The sequence below is a fragment of the Eucyclogobius newberryi genome, unplaced genomic scaffold (assembly GCF_026437365.1).
Source record: "Eucyclogobius newberryi isolate DKJ021-1_F unplaced genomic scaffold, fEucNew1.0.hap1 SCAF_12, whole genome shotgun sequence".
NCBI lineage: Eukaryota > Metazoa > Chordata > Actinopteri > Gobiiformes > Gobiidae > Eucyclogobius > Eucyclogobius newberryi.
The window spans coordinates 11,018,633-11,043,632 of record NW_027315746.1 but is presented as its reverse complement, the minus strand read 5'-3'; the positions used below and the strand labels follow the sequence as shown (position 1 = coordinate 11,043,632).

The 25,000-nt window shown below is 41.5% G+C and overlaps 1 protein-coding gene and 1 long non-coding RNA gene across 3 annotated transcripts in view; one reads left to right on the top strand and one right to left on the bottom strand.

The window, feature by feature from the left end:
* LOC140356060 (myosin IXb) overlaps window positions 1–11,429 on the bottom strand; it is a 50,279-nt gene extending 38,850 nt beyond the window's left edge. For both annotated transcript variants that reach the window (XM_072440777.1, XM_072440776.1), the window contains exon 1: window positions 10,674–11,429. In XM_072440777.1, the coding sequence (XP_072296878.1) occupies window positions 10,674–11,420 (747 nt within the window). In that variant the 5' untranslated portion in view covers window positions 11,421–11,429. The remainder of the gene's footprint in view (window positions 1–10,673) is intronic.
* Window positions 1–25,000, top strand: part of LOC140356062 (uncharacterized) — a 334,871-nt gene that overhangs the window by 8,168 nt on the left and 301,703 nt on the right. The gene's annotated exons all lie outside the window — the stretch shown is intronic.

Below are 25,000 nucleotides of genomic sequence, written 5' to 3'. Positions count from 1 at the left end.
GCTGGGGTTGTCTGATTTCCAACAGGAAGAAGAATTAAATGCTAAGCTCGTGGACCTTATATGTGGTAAGTAATGAGCACAAGACCTGTACTTCTAGTTCAAATCTGTTAATGAAACTTTATAAACAACTAAGTTATTAAAACATGTTGCAGAATTTTAAGTTTCATGAACGTTAGTTAAAGCTGCTCAGCCTTTTAGCGCTAAATATTAGATTTTTTCTAAATCCCAATGGCAAAAATGAATGAGAAATTTACTTCTGGAAATTTACACTGAGCAGTTCAAAGTGGGTGTGGCCGTCGAGCTTCATAAAAAGTTCTGCAGACTTTGGAAACGACTCAATAAGACAGTTACATGCAGAACACAGCGGTCCGTTTTTGTCTCCAAGTTCTGCTTTTTGAAAGTACAAGTGGGAAAAAAACCTAAATTGACTCAATTTGAGGACAAGAGTGAGGAACTTTAGAATACATAAGTACATTAGTCACACGGACCACTTCTGTTTTCCATCCTTTTGAGTCATAAAGCGCCGGACAATCACATGACTCTGAGTGACACGCCACAGATTCAAGATGTTACGGATTCACTCAAGTCAAAAAAACAGATCAGACAAAAAGCAATGATAAAACGGCACAATGTCGTCGAGGTTCTTGGAACAATAAAAGACTTGATGCACTGCCAAGAATGAACTGTTTGCACATGTTTATATTGAATTTACTTCCCTCTGAAAATCTGAACTGAGCCAGAAAAAAAAGAGTATGTATCAGGGCTGCACAATATTCACAAAAGTATCACAAAGTATTGCAATAACGTCAAGGTCCTGCGTCTGACAGAAGTGTACAGTTTGTAATGGCGCTTCAGTCGACTACAGAGATGCAAAGTCGATTAAACACGTGCAATGTGGATCGAATAGTTGAATAAAAAGAGGCGTGACACATCAAAAGCTTTCAAATCTATTAAGCATCACTATGATCTGACTGTATTAGATCCACACGCCTCTCACAAGACAACAACCGCACTATTTATTCAGAAAACAACAAGGAAACAGTGGATTTAAATGTAAATGACAGATTAAAGTCATGATTCACTCCTTTGAGCTTTAGCACATTCCCTCGTCCTTTCAAATCCCTAAAATGTCAAATAAATAGCCTAATTATTGATAAAATAATGTACATTTTGATCGACTAAAACGCCATTGGCTGATAAATCAAGTAAATAAGGCTGATTTTCCTCATTCGGTCTAAATTAACCTTGATTTTGTCTCGGTTATGTTCTGATTGTGACAGAGTTTGACTAATAAATGAAGGCATGAATATATTATAGAGTGTTACTTTCAAGACAAAACAAAAATAACTAATGACATGTAGAGTAGGACCAACAAATGCCAGGAGCTCTCAGGGGACTTTAACGCGCTGCAGTCGAGACCTGACCCGGCCTGTTCTGACACGCTCGCCGCAGACTACGCCCTGCACATACCAAACTGCAGCCTGGCCACGCCTCCGACCGCCTCCGACACGCCTCCGACACGCCCCGCTGCAACGCGACCACAAGCGTTACCTTTGGGCGGGGTAATTAGCACTTCCATGTCCTGAGTCGCACGTGTCGTATTTTAATAAACAGTGATGAAGACACAAGGCCAGCAGGAGGAACATAAGACACTCCACCAGGCAAAGAGCAGCTGCTGAATTTAGATTTGTCAAAGTTTGACTCGGCAGGAGGAAATATGACTGAATCACAACATCAGGAAACAGTATTATAAATAATCCTGTATAAAAACAACATTAAATACAAGGAGACACTAGCTCAAAGTATAAAAGACATGAAGTTCTAATTTAAACATGCTCAGCTTTGTAATGTAAAGAAAGTGATGTCCGTCCGTCCGTCCGTCCGTCCGTCCGTGTGTCCGTGTGTGTCCCTGTGTGTCCCCGTGTGTCCGTGTGTGTCCCCGTGTGTCCCCGTGTGTCCGTGTGTGTCCCCGTGTGTCCCCGTGTGTGTCCGTGTGTGTCCCCGTGTGTGTCCCTGTGTGTCCCTGTGTGTCCGTGTGTGTCTCCGTGTGTGTCTCCGTGTGTGTCTCCGTGTGTGTCTCCGTGTGTGTCTCCGTGTGCGTGTGTGTCCGTGTGCGTGTGTGTCCGTGTGTGTGTGTCCGTGTGTGTGTGTCCGTCTGTGTGTGTGTGTCCGTCTGTGTGTGTGTGTCCGTCTGTGTGTGTGTGTCCGTCTGTGTGTGTGTGTCCGTCTGTGTGTGTGTGTCCGTCTGTGTGTGTGTGTCCGTCTGTGTGTGTGTGTCCGTCTGTGTCTGTGTGTCTGTGTGTCTGTGTGTCTGTGTGTCTGTGTGTCTGTGTGTCCGTGTGTCCGTGTGTCCGTGTGTCCGTGTGTCCGTGTGTCCGTGTGTCCGTGTGTCCGTGTGTCCGTGTGTCCGTGTGTCCGTGTGTCCGTGTGTCCGTGTGTCCGTGTGTCCGTGTGTCCGTGTGTCCGTGTGTGTCTGTGTGTCCGTGTGTGTCTGTGTGTCTGTGTGTCCATGTCCGTGTGTGTCCGTGTCCGTGTGTGTCCGTGTCCGTGTGTGTCCGTGTGTGTGTCCGTGTGTGTCCCCGTATGTCCCTGTGTGTCCGTGTGTGTGTCCGTCTGTGTGTGTCCGTGTGTGTCTGTGTGTGTCTGTGTGTGTCTGTGTGTGTCCGTGTGTGTCCGTGTGTGTCCGTGTGTGTCCGTGTGTGTCCGTGTGTGTCCGTGTGTGTCCGTGTGTGTCCGTGTGTGTCTGTGTGTCTGTGTGTCTGTGTCTCCGTGTGTCTGTGTGTCCGTGTGTGTGTGTCCGTCTGTGTGTGTCCGTGTGTGTGTGTCCGTCTGTGTGTGTCCGTGTGTGTGTGTCCGTCTGTGTGTGTCCGTCTGTGTGTGTCCGTCTGTGTGTCCCTCTGTGTGTGTCCGTCTGTGTGTGTCCGTGTGTCCGTGTGTCCGTGTGTGTAGAGGTGGGTTTAAATATTTAAAACATCTATATATTGTGATCCTAAATTTGGTGATAAATTTGGTGATAGTATAAATATTGTGGGCTGCTAGTTTAGTCCAGTTGTTGCTCGTTTAGAGAAAAGAAAGGAAAAGGTTTATGCGATATAGTTTACATGCTGAGTTTTGATGATTAAAAGTGGTTAAAGACAGTTATTTCTTCATGTTATGTCTGCACTGAGATGAAGCAAAGGATCATGGTCTATGTTCTGTCGTTCCCTCTGTGTGTTTTTTAGCCGTTACTGCAACAAAATGAAAGCTTATATTCTAATAAATTGTGATAGTCGATAATATTATTTTGAGACTTAAATTGACGCTGCAAAATCACAATATTTTGGTTATTTTTACATTTCTAGACGTGGTAATTTTAGACACAATAATAGTTTCATATCACCACTATCATTACTACTTCTGATGTGATAAAAAAAAAAAAAACTAAATATGTATTCTAAATCATTCAAAAACTGTCAAATTTGATCATATTTTTCAGTACTTGACTCTAATTACTACGATTAATAGAATTGTTACGACCATCGACAATAAACCATTAAATTTGCCATTGGTTTATGTTGTTGATGTTATTGAGGAACTATTAAAGAATTCCTCAGTTTAAATCATAATTCCTATACATTTATTGTACTTCGCCGAGTTGCATAAGCCTTTAAAGTTTGATCTGTAAGAAAATGTGGTGGTGTTTCTGACCCACTTTGTCTCCGTCCCTCTCCCCCGTCTCGCTCCCCCGTCTCGCTCCCCCGTCCCGCTCCCCCGTCCCGCTCCCCCGTCCCGCTCCCCCGTCCCGCTCCCCCGTCCCGCTCCCCTGTCCCGCTCCCCCGTCCCGGGACCGTTCACCTACAAACGAGTCCAGCAAGTTTTTCCTCTGAAACAAGAATTGGTGTTTCTTTCACTGGAAACTGAGCCATTTTGTTTTCACGCCGTTCAAAGAGGGGAAAGGATTTAGCTCTGAATGGAGGGAACGGGGAGGGCTCGGGGGCAGTTTCGGCGCTCCTAAGGGAAACGAGTGTATTTATTCTGTCATTTACCGAGCTGGAAAGTTGTTAGAGAATCATTTGAGGTCACACAATTCTATTTTTATACAGGGTTTTGTCAGAAGAGGAGGTTTATGGAGTATGAGAGCTGCAGTCGTGTATGTTTCTGGTACTGCACTGGTGTATGTATTTAGTCTAATCTAGAGGGTCATGTACTGTGATATTTGCAGGTTTGTTGGTCCATTTGAAACAAATTTGTACATTTTTACATGGTTGGAATGTTGCCCAAAGCAAAGTAGGGATGTCACGATATAAAATTTTAGTGTAGTGATTGTTGTATGTAAAAAGAACATCACGATTTAGCGATTATTCACGATTGAGACAAAACGGCAGTGAAATCTTTACTTTTTTCATTCATTCCCGTGTTCTAACATAAGATAAGATAAGATATTCCTTTATTGTCCCACATGGGGAAATTTCATTGGTGCAACGCAGGTAGATACAGAGGAAAAGAACAGATCACTTATAGGAAGTCTGAAAAACACTTTCATGTCTCTGTTCCTCAAGTTTGTGAGCGGCTTTACCAAATTAAACTTTCTGAAAGACAAAATTATGTTAAATTTGACAAAAACAGCCAGATAATAAAGTTGATAACATTTAGGTCTATTTTTGGACGATAGATTGAACTAATCTTTATTATCTTTTGATTCTTACGATTATATTGAAACATGAATATTCATGACTATCAATCAACTGAATAATCTTGACCTTCCTAAAACACAGTCAAGAAAGTATTTTGTTGTTTTAAATGTCCAGTCTGTCTTCTACTCACGACTTGTTTTAAAATACTGTTGTTTTTTGCTGTATTCATGTATTCAGCCACACATTGACCCAGATATACCTCACCACCAAATCCACCCAAAACCCTCCCCTCAGCCACATCGAAACCTGCATCTCTACAATAAAATCATGGCTCACTCTCAACTTCCTCAAACTGAACAGTGACAAAACAGAGCTCCTCCTCATTGGCACCAAATCCACTCTCAATAAAACTGGTCCCTTTTCACTCAGCATCGACACCTCGACCATCACCCCCTCTACCCTGGTAGGCAATCTCGGTGTCATCATGGACCCCACCCTCTCCTTCACTCCCCATGTCAGCCACATTGTCAAGACCTCATACTTCCACCTCCGCCGCATCGCCAAAATCCGACACTGCCTCACCCTCCCCGCTGCTGAATCCCTCATCCATGCCTTCATCTCCTCCCGCCTCGACTACTGCAACTCCCTCCTCACTGGCATCTCCTCCCATTCCCTCCACAGACTCCAAATGGTCCAAAACTCCGCTGCCCGCCTCCTCACCCACACCCGGTCCCGTGATCACATCACTCCCGTTCTCCGCTCTCTCCACTGGCTCCCCATCAAGCAGCGCATAAACTTTAAAATACTCCTCCTCACCTTCAAAGCTCTTCACCACCTTGCCCCCCCCTACCTGTCTGATCTCCTCATCCCCCACCGCCCCACCCGAGCGCTCCGATCCTCCTCCTCTCTCACCCTGACTGCACCAACATCCCGACTCAAAACTTTTGGCGACAGAGCATTCTCCCGAACAGCACCCCGACTCTGGAACTCCCTCCCCCAACCTGTCCGCCACTCTCCCTCACTCACAACATTCAAATCCCGCCTAAAAACATACCTCTTCACCCAAGCTTATGACCTCCCCTACCCCTAGCCTCCTCTACCCCATTGCCTACTCTTCTACCCCCTGTTACATCCCCATCTTTTTCTCTCCACTTCTTCTGTCTTGTTCATTTTATCTGTATATTAATGTGTATTGTACGTGTTGTCCCCCCCTGTCTGTAAATACCCCCCTTTTTTATATATGTTCAGCGTCTTTGGGTCACTGAAAAGCGCTATATAAATAAAATAATTTTGTTATTGCTATTGTTATTGTTAGTTATAGTTAGTTATAGTTAGTTATAGTTATAGTTATAACTATAACTATAACTATAGTTATAGTTATAGTGTTATATAGTTATATAGTTATAGTGTTATATAGTTATAGTGTTATATAGTTATAGTGTTATATAGTTATATAGTTATAGTGTTATATAGTTATAGTGTTATATAGTTATAGTGTTATATAGTTATATAGTTATATAGTTATATAGTTATATAGTTATAGTTATTATTGTGCGTTTCATAGAACTCTGTCTTGAGTTACGTCCTGCTTTTGGACGTTGCTTGGATTGCTCCTCTGAAGCCGTGACTCACCCTCTCTTCTTCTACCCACAGCCGACAGTTGGGCTCGCACGCCACAGGAATGCCAGGAATGATCCTTCTTATCTCATGTTATACGTTATTACTTCATAAGAGCCATCGATTACACTGCAGAGTTTGTGATTTCATTCATTCACGTTGTTAAAGCGCTTTGGTGGCTCAGTGGTTTGACCCTTTGTCCACCAACTCAAAGGTCATTGTTGGTGAACGACTGTTGGTATTAGATGCAACAATATCAACGATTTACTGGCACCGAAATCATTATAATCTCTCCAAAAATATAGGGCTGGGAAAACGCTTGTAAAGGGACGGAACAGTCACGGAACATCGACCATGGGAATTGTACCTTGGGAATTTTGGGGATATAAAAAAAAAAAAAAAAAAAACTTTATATTTATAATCATGCCACTTTAATACTTTAAAAATGTCATGTTTTTGTTGTTGCTGAATAACAGTCAGACTTTTACAGAGCCATTTCTTACTTATTTGAGCATTTAATTATGTAAATGTATAATAAGGACTGAGGACTGAGGACACATCTGACCATCACGACCTTTCTGATGCTGTTCCTCTTTCAGCTGTTGTGAACATGCAGATATTTAAGGATATTTGTATAAACTCATGTCGTGTGTACATCACTCCTCGTTAGTGGCAGCACAGTAGCTCTTGCTGCACAGCAGGAAGGTGTGGAGCCTTTCTGTGTAGAGTTTGCATGTTCTCCCTGTGTCTGGATGAGTTTCCTTCAGGTGCTCCACTAAAAACATGTACAACAGGCTCCTCCCCTGAAAAAGAGGTGCTACATCTCAGTGGGACTTGAGCACTTGAGGTACGACCTGGTACAAAGCATCTCACGACACAGTAACTTCACAATGTTTGAGATGTGCTTAAATTCCTTGAAATGTGACTCGCACCAGAGGCTTCACGTGGCATTTTAAAGAGAAAAACTCTCCTCAACATCACAATAATAAAGAAACATCGTATCGTGACGTGATCATCGTGATAATACTGTGGGATTTGAATGTCGTTACAACTCAAGCGTTGTTCAAAAATAGCGCGTTTTTCCTGAGTTGAGTTTTGAATTTGACATTTTGGGCCTAGTGTCCATTATTTAGTGTTTGTCGGGGTAAAAACTGCATTTATAAGAATAGTAGAAGCAGCAGAAGCAAGCAACGATTTACTTCAACAAATATAAGACATCGTTACAGCCGTCGTTTCCCACAGTGTTTTCCTTGAAGTGAAACACGCCTCACCTCAGCTTCCTCCGTCCCAAACAATCAATTTATCTGACTGTGTTCACCAAACGACCAAAGCGCTTGTTTAAAGTTGAAATGAAAGCACGACCGGTTCCTCTGTGACAGTTATATCACTAATATTTACAACGACAACAAATAACGAGACCAACTGAGCCTTTTCTCGGTTTCAGATGTGGCGTTTGTGGCTTAAGAATTAGACGTTCTGTTTGTCGGTGGCTTATTCTGCAACAAATCTTCAAAACACGACTAAATACTGCCAATTATTAGAGCTGGGTACATTATAATTTCTGTACTTGTGCTTAAACAATTATTTTGTTTCTGTCCTGCTATTTGTGCTTTAAAAGTGCACAATGCAATATTTGTATGTACTTTTTGCCACAGTGATTTTCATAATAAAACACCTATATTCATATGTCAAAGTATTAATTAAACTCTGTCAAAATAAAACTTAACAGAGGGAAACCACAAGACTAAATCAATGCCAATTTAGAATGAAATTGGCATCCATGGATCTGACCTGTAACTTGGCAATTTTAGACAATTTCAGAAGCAAAATCAAGTCATTTCATTCAATCAAAGCTCCAAAAAATGCCGTAAAGTGCTTTATATCCGGCCGCTTTTGTCACATTAACTTCACTTTATCTTTCACACAGTCTGATTCCATAAAGCCGGTTGCAATTGTAAATATTTTAGACAACTGTAACGAACGGAAACAAAGGATTTCACCGTTTGGTCGCATGTCAATAATCGAGAATAAGCTTTAAATCATAAATGCCATCGTAAAGTCTGCATTTCTTCTACATTTGAACTTCTGACGTGCCGTAAACAACCGCTTTGTGCCGCCGCTTTGCCTTGACAGACAGTTCGGGCGGTATCGATTCAACGCATTTGACCTTCTTTCTTATCACTTCGAATGCTTGTCATACTTTATCGACAACAACAAACGACAGAGACGGAGTTATTCATTTACAGCCGACACTGCGAACGCTACGAGGCAGAAGCTCGTCTCAACGCTGACAATCGACAAGCGCGATCGCCCATGAAGCTGATGAAACCAAAGTGAAACCAACGATCCAGTTCACCGAGTATACTCTACGTTAACATTCTGCCTTTACACAACAGGAAAAACTGACATTACAACATGTGGCATCAGATAACAGATGAGATGGACATAAGAGGATCAGGCGTTATAAAACAGCTAAAAGTGCCATTTTGGAATGACTAGTATCTAGGCGTGGCCAATAAATCACAATAAATGTATTTTACTTACATCCTGACGACAAAATTCAGACAATATTATAGCAATATAACAGAAATGTGCTGAAAAATTGCTAAGAATGTGCTAAGAATGTACTACAAATGTGCTAAAAATTTGTTAAAATGTGCAAGTAATGGTCTTGGTGTCTTGTCAAATAGCACAAAACGTGAATGGATCGTAAAATAACCATAAAAGTGCCATTTTGGGATGACTAGTATCTAGGGGTGGCCAATAAATCACAATAAATGTATTTTACTTACATCCTGACGACAAAATTCAGTCGATATTATGGCAATGTATCAGAAATGTGCTAAAAATGTGCTAAAATGTGCTACTAACAGTCTTGGTGTCTTGTCAAATAGCACAAAACGTGAATGGATCATAAAATTAACCATAAAAGTGCCATTTTGCGATGACTCCTATCTAGGCGTGGCCAATAAATCACAATAAGTGTATTTTCTTACATCACGACAACAAAATTCAGACGCCAATATGGTAATGTATCAGAAATGTGCTAAAAATGTGCTAAAAATGTGCTAAAAATTTGCTAAAAATTTGCTAAAAATGTGCTAAAAATGTGCTAAAATGTGCTAGTAATGATCTCTGTCTCTTATCAAGTGGCACAAATCGTGAATGGACCATAAAATGAATCATAAAAGTGCCAAAACATCACTTTTGTTTGAACGTTTACAATGCAGTTCATGCTCCCTTTATTCTTTTTTGCAAACTTTGTCCTGTTTTTGTTCTGTTTTTTTGTTATACAAATCATAAACTCCCTTAATCAACCATTTCCTTCTTAAAAGAACACTCTGGACCAGCAAATCCGTGAATAAGACTTTGAAAAACACGAGGCGCTTCATGGATTACACTACAGTTTGTACGGCTGAAACAACAAAGTGTGGAAAGTAGAGGTTTTACACCAAAATGACACGTGAAATGTGTAAAACTTTGTGTTTTGATGAATAACTTGTGCGTAATTTGAAATGTAGATGTATTATTATACTCTTGGGCCGACCAATCGAAAGAATAATCACTAGATAAATCGATTGCAGCCCAAACAGAGTCAAGTTTGAGCTCTGAGGAGGGAGACTAGATATAAACCACAGCTCAAATGTTCATGAAAGAAAGTAAAATGCTCTAAAAAAATCCTTCACAATAATCTCTTAATCCTTGGAATGCCCTAAGTGACATAAGTGAGCAGAAACATGCCACTGGGTCAGTTCTTCTCCTGTGAAACTCCACGTGACATCCATCATGAGCCCACGCTGAAGCTTTTCAAACACGCCGCCATGACAGACACTTTAAGTCCTGTTTTCACCTACCCCCTATCCCCGCCCACATCCCCGTGCTTAGTTGTGATCGTTTGAACAGTTGAGACACACGTGGGACTCTGAAATGTCACGTAGCCACTGTTCAAAAGTAAAAAAAACGCATATATGACAATCTGCCGCTCGTTACGGTGAAACGTCACCGTGAAGAGGCGGGGCTTATCGGTTCTGCAGTTTTGAACAGGAAGTCGATGGACCTGGTTCTTTTATTAAGCCGTTTTGGATCAATATTGCGGTTTACAATAAACATAATGTAAAATGATGATTTACTTATGCTGTACCGTAAGTTCCGCACTATAAGGCGCACTGTGAATGACTGGTCTATTTTCGATCATTTTTCATATACAAGGCTCACCGGACTATAAGGCGCATTAACAAAATCCCTTCGAGGTCAGTGAGCACAACCAGAATTCATCCATATATAAAAACGCACTGGATTATAAGGCGCAGTGTCGTTTTTGGAGAAAATTAAAGACTTTTAAGTGCGCCTTATAGTGCGGAAAATACGGTAGTTCAATACTAAGCACCTGAGAAGAAGCATGATACGTCTCCTTTGCACATGACCCCGGCGTTGGCATCTTACCTCGATCACGGGCGCCGCTCCGAGTATGATTCTCTCCAGTCCGCTGGAGAACGTCTGCTGACTCAGCGCCGTCAGGCAGTGCACCAAATAACTGCTGCTCTCCGACTTCCCCGAGCCGCTCTCTCCAGAGGTCACGATGCACTGGTTCGTTTGGCTGCTCAGCATGTTCCTGAACGCCGCCGCTGCTATGGCGAATATGTGCGGACTCAGCTTCCCCAGGGGCTGATTCTCGTACATTTTGACGTACTTGGGATTATAATAGACAGGCAGGAACCTGTTGGGGTTGATGGCGACCAGGATGTTGCTCGCGTACGTGTAGATTTTGAGTTTGTAAAAGCGCTGGCCCAGAGTCTCCGTGATGCTGTCCTCCGTGACGTCGGCAAGGTTGCACAGGTCGTCGTAGCGCTCGCCGTCGCTTTTGCCGTTGGGGACTTGCTGCAGGACGAAGTAGTAGCCGTCCTTCTTTGGGTGCCACTTTTGGGTTTCGGGCGGCCACTGTAGTACCAGATCCAACGGGAAGTCATCGGCGTCTAGTTGTCGTTCGGCGGCGTCCTTCCCAACCTCGACCAGCTTGAACGACTGGTTGGAATCCAGGCCCAACATGAGGACGGCGTTCTTGATGACCACGCGGGCCGTGTCGCCCTGCGTGATCTGCAGGGGGCAGTAGGTGACGGGGTTGGCGGGTCGCGGGTGGATCTGGACCACGCGGGCGGCGGAGGGGCTCTGAGCACTCATCCTGAACCACATAGGCCCAGCTCAGCATCACCACTGCAAGACACACGCACCACACCGTTATTTTCACTCTTACACATGCCAGATGTTTTTATGCCATACTGAGGGATATTCCAGGCCATACTGAGGGATATTCCCATATCTCCATGGAGACGAGCAGCAGCCGAACACTGACTCTCATAGAAAAGGTAAATAGTGCAGCTTTAAGAAGTGGAAGCTTTAAAGGGAGTTTGATGTCTAATGTCTTTAATTTTTTAATTTTGTCCTGGTTTATGTCAGATTTTTTACTTTTTGATCATAAACTTGAACGATAAATGCATAAACTTGAACTATAAATGATAAACTTGAACTATAAATGCATAAACCTGAATGATAAATGCATAAACTTGAATGATAATTGCATAAACTTGAACGATAATTGCATAAACTTGAACGATAAATGCATAAACTTGAACGATAAATGCATAAACTTGAATGATAAATGCATAAACTTGAACGATAAATGCATAAACTTGAACGATAAATGCATAAACTTGAACGATAAATGCATAAACTTGAACGATAAATGCATAAACTTGAACGATAATTGCATAAACTTGAACGATAAATGCATAAACTTGAACGATAAATGCATAAACTTGAACTATAAATGCATAAACTTGAACGATAAATGCATAAACTTGAACGATAAATGCATAAACTTGAACGATAAATGCATAAAATTGAACGATAAATGCATAAACTTGAACGATAAATGCATAAACTTGAACGATAAATGCATAAACTTGAACGATAAATGCATAAACTTGAACGATAAATGCATAAACTTGAACGATAAATGCATAAACTTGAATGATAAATGCATAAACTTGAATGATAAATGCATAAACTTGAACGATAAATGCATAAACTTGAATGATAAATGCATAAACTTGAACGATAAATGCATAAACTTGAACTATAAATGCATAAACTTGAACGATAAATGCATAAACTTGAACGATAAATGCATAAACTTGAACGATAAATGCATAAACTTGAACTATAAATGCATAAACTTGAACGATAAATGCATAAACTTGAACGATAAATGCATAAACTTGAACGATAAATGCATAAACTTGAACGATAAATGCATAAACTTGAACGATAAATGCATAAAATTGAACAATAAATGCTGAAATCGAACTATAAATACATAAAACTGAGGATTGTTCTTATTAGTTATTAGAAAATGACAATTTGAGTGGGTGTCAAACTGAAGCGTGCACATATCTAGGCGATAAATCCTTTGCTTTTTAAACCTCTACAAACATGTTCTGAAATGCTTGGAATTCTTGAAAAAGTTCAGCCGTTCCCATTTCCATCTCGTGTCGAACGCTCCACGTGTTCCAAATGAGCTCTGAACACAAATCCTGCTTTTACTCATGTCGTTCTGTTGTAAAGCTGTTTTTATCGCTCTGCTTATGCTTTAATTGTGCTTTTTTAACACATTTGGATCAAAACAAATCACAATTTCTATAAATAAATGGCAAATATAATCATAACATCTCAAAAACGGTGCAGCATCAGTGTCTTTCATAACTTTATCTCTTCTATATAAGAAACTGCTTCATCTACAACAGGTTTTACAGGAGGAATAAACTGAAGTGTAACATTTGATGATATTTCTAAAGTGTAATTATCCCTCATGTGAAAATGTATTTAAATACATTGTAGTTTAGAATAAGCAGAGGAATCAAACTGTCCACAAACTAATCACAAGAGTTTAGTCCAACATTTTAGACCAAATTATCTATTCTAAGTTTAGAGTTAGTTCTAGAAATTCTAAGGTTTTTGCATCCGACACAGAAATCCCTCAAATAAGTCCAAATCTGGACAAAACAAGACCTAAATCTGGACTGAATCTGGATTAAACCGTGTGTAAACAGGTTAAAGGTTAAAGGCAGGAGGATTAACAAGAGAACTAAACCAGGACTAAACCAAGAATCAGACATAAACCCAGAACTAAACCAGGACTAAACCAAGGATCAGACAAAACCCAGAACTAAACCAGGACTAAACCAAGGATCAGAGAAAAACCCAGAAATAAACCAGGACTAAACCAAGGATCAGACAAAACCCAGAACTAAACCAGGACTAAACCAAGGATCAGACAAAAACCCAGAACTAAACCAAGGATCAGACAAAAACCCAGAACTAAACCAGGACTAAACCAAGGATCAGACAAAAACCCAGAACTAAACCAGGACTAAACCAAGGATCAGACAAAAACCCAGAAATAAACCAGGACTAAACCAAGGATCAGACAAAAACACATAACTAAACCAGGACTAAACCAAGGATCAGACTAAAACCCAGAACTAAACCAGGACTAAGCCAAGGATCAGACTAAAACCCAGAACTAAACCAGGACTAAACCAAGGATCAGACTAAAACCCAGAACTAAACCAGGACTAAACCAAGGATCAGACAAAAACCCAGAACTAATCCAGGACTAAACCAAGGATCAGACAAAAACACATAACTAAACCAGGACTAAACCAAGGATCAGACTAAAACCCAGAACTAAACCAGGACTAAGCCAAGGATCAGACTAAAACCCAGAACTAAACCAGGACTAAACCAAGGATCAGACTAAAACCCAGAACTAAACCAGGACTAAACCAAGGATCAGACAAAAACCCAGAACTAAACCAAGGATCAGACAAAAACCCAGAACTAAACCAGGACTAAACCAAGGATCAGACAAAAACCCAGAACTAAACCAGGACTAAACCAAGGATCAGACTAAAACCCAGAACTAAACCAGGACTAAACCAAGGATCAGACTAAAACCCAGAACTAAACCAGGACTAAACCAAGGATCAGACTAAAACCCAGAACTAAACCAGGACTAAACCAAGGATCAGACTAAAACCCAGAACTAAACCAAGGATCAGACAAAAACCCAGAACTAAACCAGGACTAAACCAAGGATCAGACAAAAACCCAGAACTAAACCAGGACTAAACCAAGGATCAGACAAAAACCCAGAACTAAACACAGAACTAAACCAAGGATCAGACAAAAAAACAGAACTAAACCAGGACTAAACCAAGGATCAGACAAAAACCCAGAACTAAACCAGGACTAAACCAGGACTAAACCAGGACTAAACCAGGACTAAACCAAGGATCAGACAAAAACCCAGAACTAAACCAGGACTAAACCAGGACTAAACCATAAACCAGGACTAAACCAGGACTAAACCAAAGATCAGACAAAAAACCAGAACTAAACCAGGACTAAACCAAGGATCAGACAAAAAACCCAGAACTAAACCAGGACTAAACCAAGGATCAGACAAAAACCCAGAACTAAACCAGGACTAAACAAGGACTAAACCAGGACTAAACCAAGGATCAGACAAAAACCCAGAACTAAACAGGATTAAACCAGGACTAAACCATAAACCAGGACTAAACCAGGACTAAACCAAGGATCAGACAAAAACCCAGAACTAAACCAGGACTAAACTAGGACTAAACCAAGGATCAGACAAAAACCCAGAACTAAACCAGGACTAAACCAAGGATCAGACAAAAACCCAGAACTAAACCAGGATTAAACCAGGACTAAACCATAAACCAGGACTAAACCAGGACTAAACCAAGGATCAGACAAAAACCCAGAACTAAACCAGGACTAAACCAGGACTAAACCAAGGATCAGACAAAAACCCAGAACTAAACCAGGACTAAACCAAGGATCAGACAAAAACCCAGAACTAAACCAATCAGGACTGAAGAAAGTGAACAAAGCACCACAAGAATTAAGCCTAAAATTAGTTTAAATCAGGTCTAAATTGGCCATTCAGGACAAGTCAGTAACTAAACCAAAACTAAAGCATATTTCACAAAACACAGCCACTTTTCTCGCTCATGTATTGATCAAAAAACGTATAAATCTTCAAAAATGTCTATGAATTAAGCAGATTTCCCAGTGTTTTGACTGAAAAACAGACATGTCCGCTCACCTTTAGTCACTGCATCTTGAGCTGAGGCGCTTCTGTGACAGCTCAGGACGAACGAAGACAACAACAACAACAACAAAACTCTGCACAAACAAATGTCACACAAACTGCGCGGACGGAGAAGGAGCGCGTTTAACGGCCGAAACCCCCGCGCGCACTCGTGTTTCCGCGTCTCACGGGACAGAGTCGTTTCACAAGCCGCAGTTTTACCTGAGAAAGTGGGATCACCGCCGCCCTGCTCCACAAAAAGAAACCTTTCCACTTCCTAGATGGTTTGCGCTCCGCACCCTCCCACGCGCGGAGCTGGACACAAAACCAGCTGACTTTAGGCTCTAAAAGAGGTTTAGGCTTTAAAAGAGCTCCGAGTGTGAGCAGAGCAGACGCGCAGAAGGTGTAAACCGGAGAAAAGAGCGACTTTGTTTGAGTAATGACACTTTGTGGAGGTATGTGGCCGCAGGGGACGCACGCGCTGGCTTTGTGAATGGGAGTAGTGTGCAGGCGCCCTCTGGTGGCCGGTACTGGTACATGCGGCTACAGCCTTTATGAGGCTCAAGGGAAATGATCATTATAAACTTTTATTCAAATAAATAATGTAAGAATAACAGAGAGACAGTATGTATAAAAGACTAGTCTAAAGTAGTATATTTCAATTGTGTTTGGAAGTAAAAAATAAATAATACATAAATAAATAAATACAATGAATAAAATGAATGAAATGAATGAAATGAATGAAATGAATGAAATGAATGAAATAAAATCTAAATAAAATAAATAAAATAAATAAAATAAATAAAATAAATAAAATAAATAAAATAAATAAAATAAAATTGCTGAAATATATGTGAAAACAAAAGAATTTAACAACATTCCATTAAAAAATCTATTAAAAATGATTCACGTAAAATAGTATTTTAAATGTAATACAAGTTATAACATTGTTTGGTTGATCTGCATTTCCTTTGTTGGTTAAATCAACAATTTGGGGAAAATAATAAATACATACATATATTTACATATGTATAATAATAATCAGAAATATTCAATTGAAAAACACATTTGCATTCATTTTAAATGTGGTGAGAACAGACACTTCACTTTGCTATACATACTTATTCTAATATTGCAAAAACAAACAAATAATAAGAATCATGTTTCTTTATTTTTAATTTTTTAGATCAATCTGTCTGAATTAAAAAACATATTTTTCTGTGTTTTACATCTGTCGTCACAGGACAGTGATTCAAAAAGGCAAATGCTTTTGTAAAACCATTTATTTATAGAATCCAAAAGCAGCACAAATGTCTGGAGAACATAACGGATACTGCATGAAAGCGTGAACTGATGACGAGGCAGTTTCTTGTCTGTAATTGGTCGCTCAGTGTCGTCCTCTGACTGACGATGCTGTTTGGACATCTGGAAGCTCAAAATAAACCACAAACATGTTGGGAAAGCAGAATCTCACAGAAAACAGGTGAACCAAACTGGAGGTCACACGTGTTTGGTTCGATTTGAAAGATGAATAATGACAGCAATTAGATAAATGACACAGACTGAAACCTTCCAAACTAAAGGCTGAAAGTCAGGCTGCACAATATATGCCAAAAATCTCAATTAAAACAGTCACAATTAGTAAATCACTAAGAATGTACATAAGAAGCATAATGTCCTCTGCAAACAACAAAATATCCTAAAAAGCACAGATTAGAGGTGGGTAGAGGATCAAAATCTGCAAATTTTATGATCAAATATAGTGTTGATTATTATTTTAAATGCTGAAGAATGAGCTGATTAAAAAAGAACATGGAAAAATGTTGCAAACGTCCAAATAAGTGAAGTTTTTGCACTTTTGTGAATAATTTTACAGCAATTTCACATTTTCCTGATACTTAAACTGCAACAAATACATTTAAAGACATGCTGTGGCACATTTCTGTTCAATTGACAAAATAAAATCGGAATATTGTCATCAGGATTCTGCCAAGAAAATGTAAAAAAAGATGTTTTAGTTGATATGGCTGATGTGCTTCTTGTAGTTTATCAGTTATTATTTCAATCTTATGTCAAACGTTAATGCTCCTGGATGTGTTTAAAAGGTGCACTCAGAACAGCATCCTTCATTTATTAGACTGGATTGTGGAAAGACTGAAGAACACAAAGGTTTAAGTGGACTTTGTAGAGATATCTCAGAGAACTCACTCATTAAATCCATGATAAAGTCTGTTGTCCACTTCAGCGTCCGGTGTAGCATTTGCTGAGTCTGAGGACAGAGGACACTCTAGTTATCAATTTACATCAGTCCTGTGAACGTTTGTTAATCGACTTCTCTATTATCGACCAATGACAATTATTTTATTTTCTAACTTTCTGCAGGTGAAATTAAACTGTTTTGTTATGTGGAGCTTTACAATAAATCAAACTGACTTGAAGTATCCCATGATTCAGTTTGTGCGAGTTACATGAGAAAAAGCTGTATTTCCAAATGCAGTCTGACAATCACAGCAAAAAATATAGAAGTAAAATAAAACTATTGTAAGGCCAAAAATGTGAACTGAACAGCACAATTAAGTTATTATAAATGATGTGAAAATCTTGTCTTGTCTCGTTCTCGTGGACCTGATCTTGTGTCTCGTCTTGTGCTTCGTCTCGTTCCTAATTTCCACACGATCAGTGGTTTGTAAAGCAGTGTAAATAATAATGTACTTTGAAATGACTGCGGTTTCATGGCTTTTGCTTAGTCTGATTATGAAAAGTGCATTATATTGTCTGGATGGTATTAAACTGATATATGCAGTTTTTACTCAATTATCAGTGTGTTTATTGCCAATGAAATGCCTTTAAAAACACGCTTTCTTAGTGCGGGGGCTTGTCTCCATGGAGATCGATAGGTTTTATGCCATACTGTGGAACATTACTGGCAAAGCGATGACATTTTCACAAGCGGGATGCAACAGAAACATTACACGGTGCAGCTTTAACCGTCCTAACTCATGGCACAGTTATTGAATATGACATTGTTTTACTGGATGAGCTGGTTAGTTCCTCTGGTGTCCTGTAGGTGTCACTCTTGTTCCTGCTGGACTGAGCCAGTTCTGCTTCAGACACACTGAATCCAGTTCAGTAGGCACGAGAATGGACAACCTGACAATTCACTCACATGTGCAGAAAATGGCTTCTGCAGACGTCTCATTGTTCAGCAGAAAATATCAACAGCATTTTGGATCTCTTCAATGTAAGAAAAGCTAAATTATATCTGACTCTAGCACCAACCAACCAGAAACAGTGAACTTTATTGAAGTGTGTTTAAAAAAACCTTGCAAAATGTAATTAAATAGTTAAGAATCGTCTCAATACAGTAGAATTTGGTTTGCAGATTGAGTTAAAAATGAGAAATTACATCTGATTTCTTCCATTTTCATCAAATTGCTATAATCATTAGTCTGTGATGAAAAACAACATTCTCTGGTTGTTTTACAGATGTCCTGGCTCCCCTGGCTCCCCTGGACCCCCCTCGCTCCCCTGGCTCCCCTGACTCCCCTGCCCCCCCCCCCCCCCCCCTGCCCCCCTGGCTCCCCTGGCTCCCCCTGGCTCCCCCTGGCTCCCCTGGCTCCCCCCCTGGCTCCCCCTGGCTCCCCTCGCTCCCCTGGCTCCACTGACTCCCCTGCCCCCCCCCTGGTCCCCCCTGACTCCCCTGGCTCCTCCCCTGGCTCCCCTGGCTCCCCCCCTGGCTCCCCCTGGCTCCCCTCGCTCCCCTGGCTCCACTGACTCCCCTGCCCCCCCCCCCCCCCCCCCCCCCCTGGCCCCCCCTGACTCCCCTGGCTCCTCCCCTGGCTCCCCTCGCTCCCCTGGCTCCACTGACTCCCCTGGCCCCCCCCCTGGCCCCCCCTGACTCCCCTGGCTCCTCCCCTGGCTCCCCTGGCTCCCCTGGCTCCTCCTCTGTTTGTGCCTCGTGGATGAATGTTGTCACTCTTTCATGTTGACGCTGAACTTAGCCACTGTGAACAGGTCAGAGGTCAGTGGTCACCAGTGAGCTAAGTCCTGCGTCTTCAGAAACGTCTCAGAGAAGAGGAGGCTCACTGTGGAGAAGAGCTTCAAGAGAAATGTCACAACTCTTATTAATACAGCACATTTTACAGTGAATATGAACCTGCTGATCAATCATTGTGAGTAAACCTGAATGATTGTATTTATGTGACTTTACTTTATCTCTCAGGAGGTTTACTTTTATACAGCGAAGAATTGCTGTTGTTGATCGAGGCGTCAATAATTGTGAATAATTGTAAAATCTTGATAAAAATTTAATAAAAAAACACAAAAAACGAAAATGTGCTTTTATGACATTCCTATTTTTAAGATTCATTAAAGTCAAAGAATTAATTTATGTTCTTATTATTTATGTCTTCATCACACATAATAATGGGGGATAATCCTTGTATGGGCCAGTTTTAAACCTGGTTTGAGCTAGTTTTTGTTTCGTTTTAGTCTTGATTCAATCCTGAGCGTATTTAAAACTCAACAATTGTCCAACTTAGTACTTAATATAAAGCCGTTTGACATTAAGTAACAAGTATGACCACAAATAGGCATTCTGACTGATGTAATATAGAGATAAACACATTTATTAGTTTTATTTGTGCAGTAGTTCATGTTCAGACAGTGCGTGGTCCAGTGTGTGACCCAAATCCTTAACGTTCTGAGTTGAAACAGCGGTGTAACGTTTCAGAGCTCCTGCTCATGACATCACCGCTCAGAGTGACAGCTGACACCACGCACAAGGAATACCAGTGTCTCCCATGTTTGGTTATGGTTTAGCCAGGGTTTAGTCCCGTTTAGCCCTGGTTTAATCCTGGGTCAGGTCCATCTTAAACCTGGTTTCAATCTGGTTCAGTTGTTTCTGTTTTTTTGGGTCGTTTTTAGCTGTGATTTAACTGTCCTGGCACTGTTTTTAAGCCCTTTTTGAACATTTGTGTTGTTTTCAAAGGTTTTATCATAGCCTATTTTCATCTTTTACCCTATAGCAGATTTTAATTGTTTTTATTTTTGACTTATTTAGGTTGTTTTATCATTGTTCATTGTTTTATGTTGCACCGAATCACCAAAGTTCCTATATTTGTGAATTCTGTTCATTGACAATGGCAATAAACTTTTTCTGATTCTGAAGTTCTAGGTAGAGAACGCCACATGTTTGTTGCCATGGCGTTATCATCGCTTTGCCAGGAATGTTCCACCGTACGGCATTCGTCTTCTTTATCTTGCATTTTGTCGTTTAGTGGTTTTATTGCTCAAAAACACCTTGGAAAACATGAATTCTCTATCGCACACTCGCCCACGTCTCCACTGATCTGACCTGTGACTTGTCTCCATGGAGATAGTCTAATGCCAGACTGTGGAACATTCCTGGCAGAGCAATAACACAGCAATAGTAAAAACTCCAACAAAAAGGCCATGCAATCTTCAGTTAAGTGATATTTGCAATATGAAAATAACAACTTCCACAACTTCTGAATGTTTTATATTGTTCTCTATCGATTAAAAAATGCTTATACAACATTAAAAACAGTTATTAGTGTTCCGAGTACTGTTGTTCTCACGTTCGCTGGACCGGCGAAGTGCAAGAACGAGCTCCGAGCAACTTTCTCACTCTTACTATGTCTCCAAAATGACAAAAACAAGCCCGTAGCAGGAGTAGCTTCAAGTGTATCCGTGTCCTCCTGTCGTTACCTGATCCGCGTTGCCATTATGTCATTTTTCAGCCTGGTTTAAAAGAAGAAAAGCCACCTGTGGCCTTTGTCACGCCGGCTCCGTCTCGCCATGTCCTCCGTCAGGTGTGATAGGGGACAACCGCCCAGAAAACCCGAGGCACTCGACCTCCAAAGCTCGCGGTGAGGCAACAAATTGATGGTTTTAATGATAAAAAACAAAATAACACTAGCAATTGTATTTTATTATCATCGTGTTCCTCCATTTGACCCCTATTCGTGTAAGTATAGAGCGGTTGCAAAACAGAAGACAGCATTAATAAATAAGAAAATTATGTATTTAAATTCTGTGATATCTTCGTCCTGATCTGGGGATCTATATCTTCTCTGGTGGAAGGAGATATTCTTCCAGGAATGTTCCACCAGGTCAGGGCTCTCATTTATTAAGCATGCGCATGTTAAAAAACAAATAAAATGCTACGTACGTCACTTTCCATGTTATGTTTGTGCTTTGTGCTCTGGAGCTTTCAGAAGGTGATCCGAGCTCAGAGAGAGAACTTTTAGTGAGTGTCTGTACGCACTCGTTTAGTAATGTGTCTATAAATGAGAGCCCGGATCTGTGGAGAGGCGTCCTCGCTCACAGCAAGAATACAAGTGTTCAAGGCATAAATGCTGCTTCAATATGCTTAATGCCAGACTGTGGAACATTCCAGGCAAGGACACAGCATCTCAGCTTACATATGCACTTTGGGTTTGGTTTATTTTGCAATCAGCACAGCAATAAATCATATATGTGGCCCTGGTTTTCCTGGTTCAGTCCTGCTTTTGACCAGTCATTAATCATTGAATAATTCTGATTTAGTCCTGGTTTAGTCCTGGTTTAGTCCTGGTTTAGTCCTGGTTAAGTCCTGGTTTAGTCCTGGTTTAGTCCTGATTTAGTCCTGGTTTAGTCCTGGTTTAGTCCTGGTTTAGTCCTGGTTTTGTCCTAATTTAGTCCTGATTTAGTCCTGGTTTAGTCCTGGTTTAGTCCTGATTTAGTCCTGGTTTAGTCCTGGTTTTGTCCTGGTTTTGTCCTGGTTGAGTCCTGCTTTAGTCCTGGTTTAGTTCTGGTTTAGTCCTGGTTTTGTCCTGATTTAGTCCTAATTTAGTCCTGGTTTAGTCCTGGTTTTGTCCTGGTTTAGTCCTGCTTCAGTCCTGCTTCAGTCCTGGTTTAGTCCTGCTTTAGTCCTGGTTTAGTCCTGCTTTAGTCCTGGTTTAGTCCTGATTTAGTCCTGGTTTAGTCCTGCTTTAGTCCTGGTTTAGTCCTGCTTTAGTCCTGGTTTAGTCCTGGTTTAGTCCTGCTTTAGTCCTGGTTTAGTCCTGCTTTAGTCCTGCTTTAGTGCTGCTTTAGTCCTGGTTTAGTCCTGGTTGAGTACTCACAGTTACAGCGCTGCTCCAGTCGTTCCCTGAGTCTGAGGTGTGGATAGAGAAGAGCGAGAGCAAAGAGGTGCAGAGGAACGGGGCGGTCCCAGGATGGAGAGGGTGAAAGGGAGAGAGAGAGAGAGAGAGAGAGAGAGAGAGAGGGATGGACAGAGCGAGGGAAAGAAGGGGGTAAGGAGAGAAAGGGAGTAAGAAAGAGAAAACAAAAGTTGTGAGTGAAAATAGAGAAGGGAGGTGAGAGTGGAGGAGAGAGGAGAGAGATGGATGAGGGGAGAGAGAGAGAGAGAGAGAGAGAAAGGTAAGAGTAAGTGGGAGAGAGGAGGGCGATGAGAGACAGAAGAGAGTAGAGGGAGTAGAGAGAGATTAAAGAGATAGCAAGTAAAGTGAGAGAGTAGATAGAGTAGATAGAGTAAAGAGTAAGTGAACGGAGACTGAAGAGAGAGGGAGTAGAAAGAGGGAGATTATAGATGTAATTAGAGTAGAGATGGAGAGATAGATAGATGGATAGAGAGAGAGACAGAAAGTAGATAATTAAAGAGAAATAGAGTAAAGTGAGAGAGATTAGAGATACACTTAAAGAGAGAGAGAGAGGAAAGAGATGAGAGCGAGAGAGAGAGAGAGAGAGAGAGAGAGAGAGAGAGTAGATAGATGAGAGGGGGAGAGAGAGAGGAAAGAGAGGAGATAGATGAGAGGGGGGGAGAGAGAGAGGAAAGCGGAAAGAGATGAGAGAGAGAGGAGATAGATGAGAGGGGGAAGAGAGAGAGGAAAGAGATGAGAGAGAGAGGAGATAGATGAGAGGGGGGAGAGAGAGGATAAGAGGTAGAAAAAAAAAAAGAGTAGGGAAGAGAGGGAGAGGGAGGAAGGGCGTGTGACCGGCCGAAAGAAGAAAGAATGGCCAGCGGGCAGGGAGAAAGAGCAGAAGTGAGGATGTGAGCGAGGGAGGAGAGAAGGAATAAGGAGGGAAGAGAGCAGGGTGGAGAGAGAGAGAGAGAGAGAGAGAGAGAGAGAGAGAGGAGAGGAGAGGGGGGGAGGAGCAGGACGTGGGACAGGTGTGGAATGCACCCCCCCATGGCACTGTGGGGGCGTGTTTACCTCAGGACGGTGACTCATCCCGGGTCAGAGCCAGACGTGGAGTGTGCGCTGAGGCGGCGTGGGGGGAGGGGATTTATTAGTCATTAAAATGCACTCCATCTCCATTTTACACATTTTGTACTTTTAAGGCGTCGTTTTGAAAGTACCACATCCCCAGTTTATGTACTTTTAGACTTCAATAATCCGCTGCTTCTCATACGTCGCTGTGATTGGTTATGTCCATCTGTCACTCACTCATGACAGAGGCTGACCAATAGGAGGAGTGGGCGGGGTCTGTGTTTGAGTATAGATCACATGGATGAGATTACAATAACGTTTTCACCATGTTACCATCCCATCTGTAACACATCTGTTCACGTGTTTACATTTTTAGGTTTTAAGTGGACCAATTAAAACAGTCATTTTGAGAATTTAACAGTAAATTAGTCACTTAAAGTCGTGAGAATTATTCATATTTTTGTCCATTTCCTTTGTGTGTTATAATGTAATATTCTAAGTAAACAGAAAGGGGCATGCTAACTTAACTTAAAATGTGTTCTGATTGATTCCAGCACGTTTGTTTGAGTGCTCAGAAAATGCCTGCTTTCCCCTGCCCTCTATCCCCGCCCACATCACTGTGCTTTGTGTAATTATTAGTAAAATTAAGACTTCAAGTGACACACAGGGTTCTAAAATGTCACATAGCCACTTTTCAATAACAAAACAACAACAACAAAACTAAATCTGCTGCTCGTTACAATGAAACGTCACCGGGAAGAGGCGGGGCTTATCAGTTCTGCAATTTTGAACAGGAAGTCAATTAACCTGTTTCTATGACTGAGCCTTTTTCAATCATTATGGCTGTTTACAATGAACAAAATGTAAAATTATGATGTGCCAAGTATCTAAAAGAACCATAATATGTCTCTTTGAAATAAAAATGGTTCATAACCCCCAACCCCCTGCCTCCGCCCCTCTTTGTGACGTAACCAATCATATGTCATGTCACTCCCTGGAAATGCTCCTGTCAATTGTAACCGCGTCACTTTAGATAATTGTACCACAGTTTTCCCTCCACGGGTAATTAAACAGCTTGAACCTTGTGGACTGTAAACGTGTGCAGAGCAGACCCCCGTCCTGTCCCGTCCAGTCCCGTCCTGTTTCCGTCCTGTCCCGTCCTGTCCCGTCCTGTTCCCGCCCTGTCTCGTCCTGTCCCGCACGTGTCGCCCCCTCGTCCGGGACGGTTGTTTTGGATGGCACCGCTGTAAGCTGATCCATGCGCTCCGCTCCGTCCCGGGACAGAGCTGCGCGCGCGCGCTCGTTAACCCCCTGTAATAGTTGCTCTCCGCGGCCCTAATGCGCCCGGCTCCACTCAGGACCAGGAGAGCTGTGAA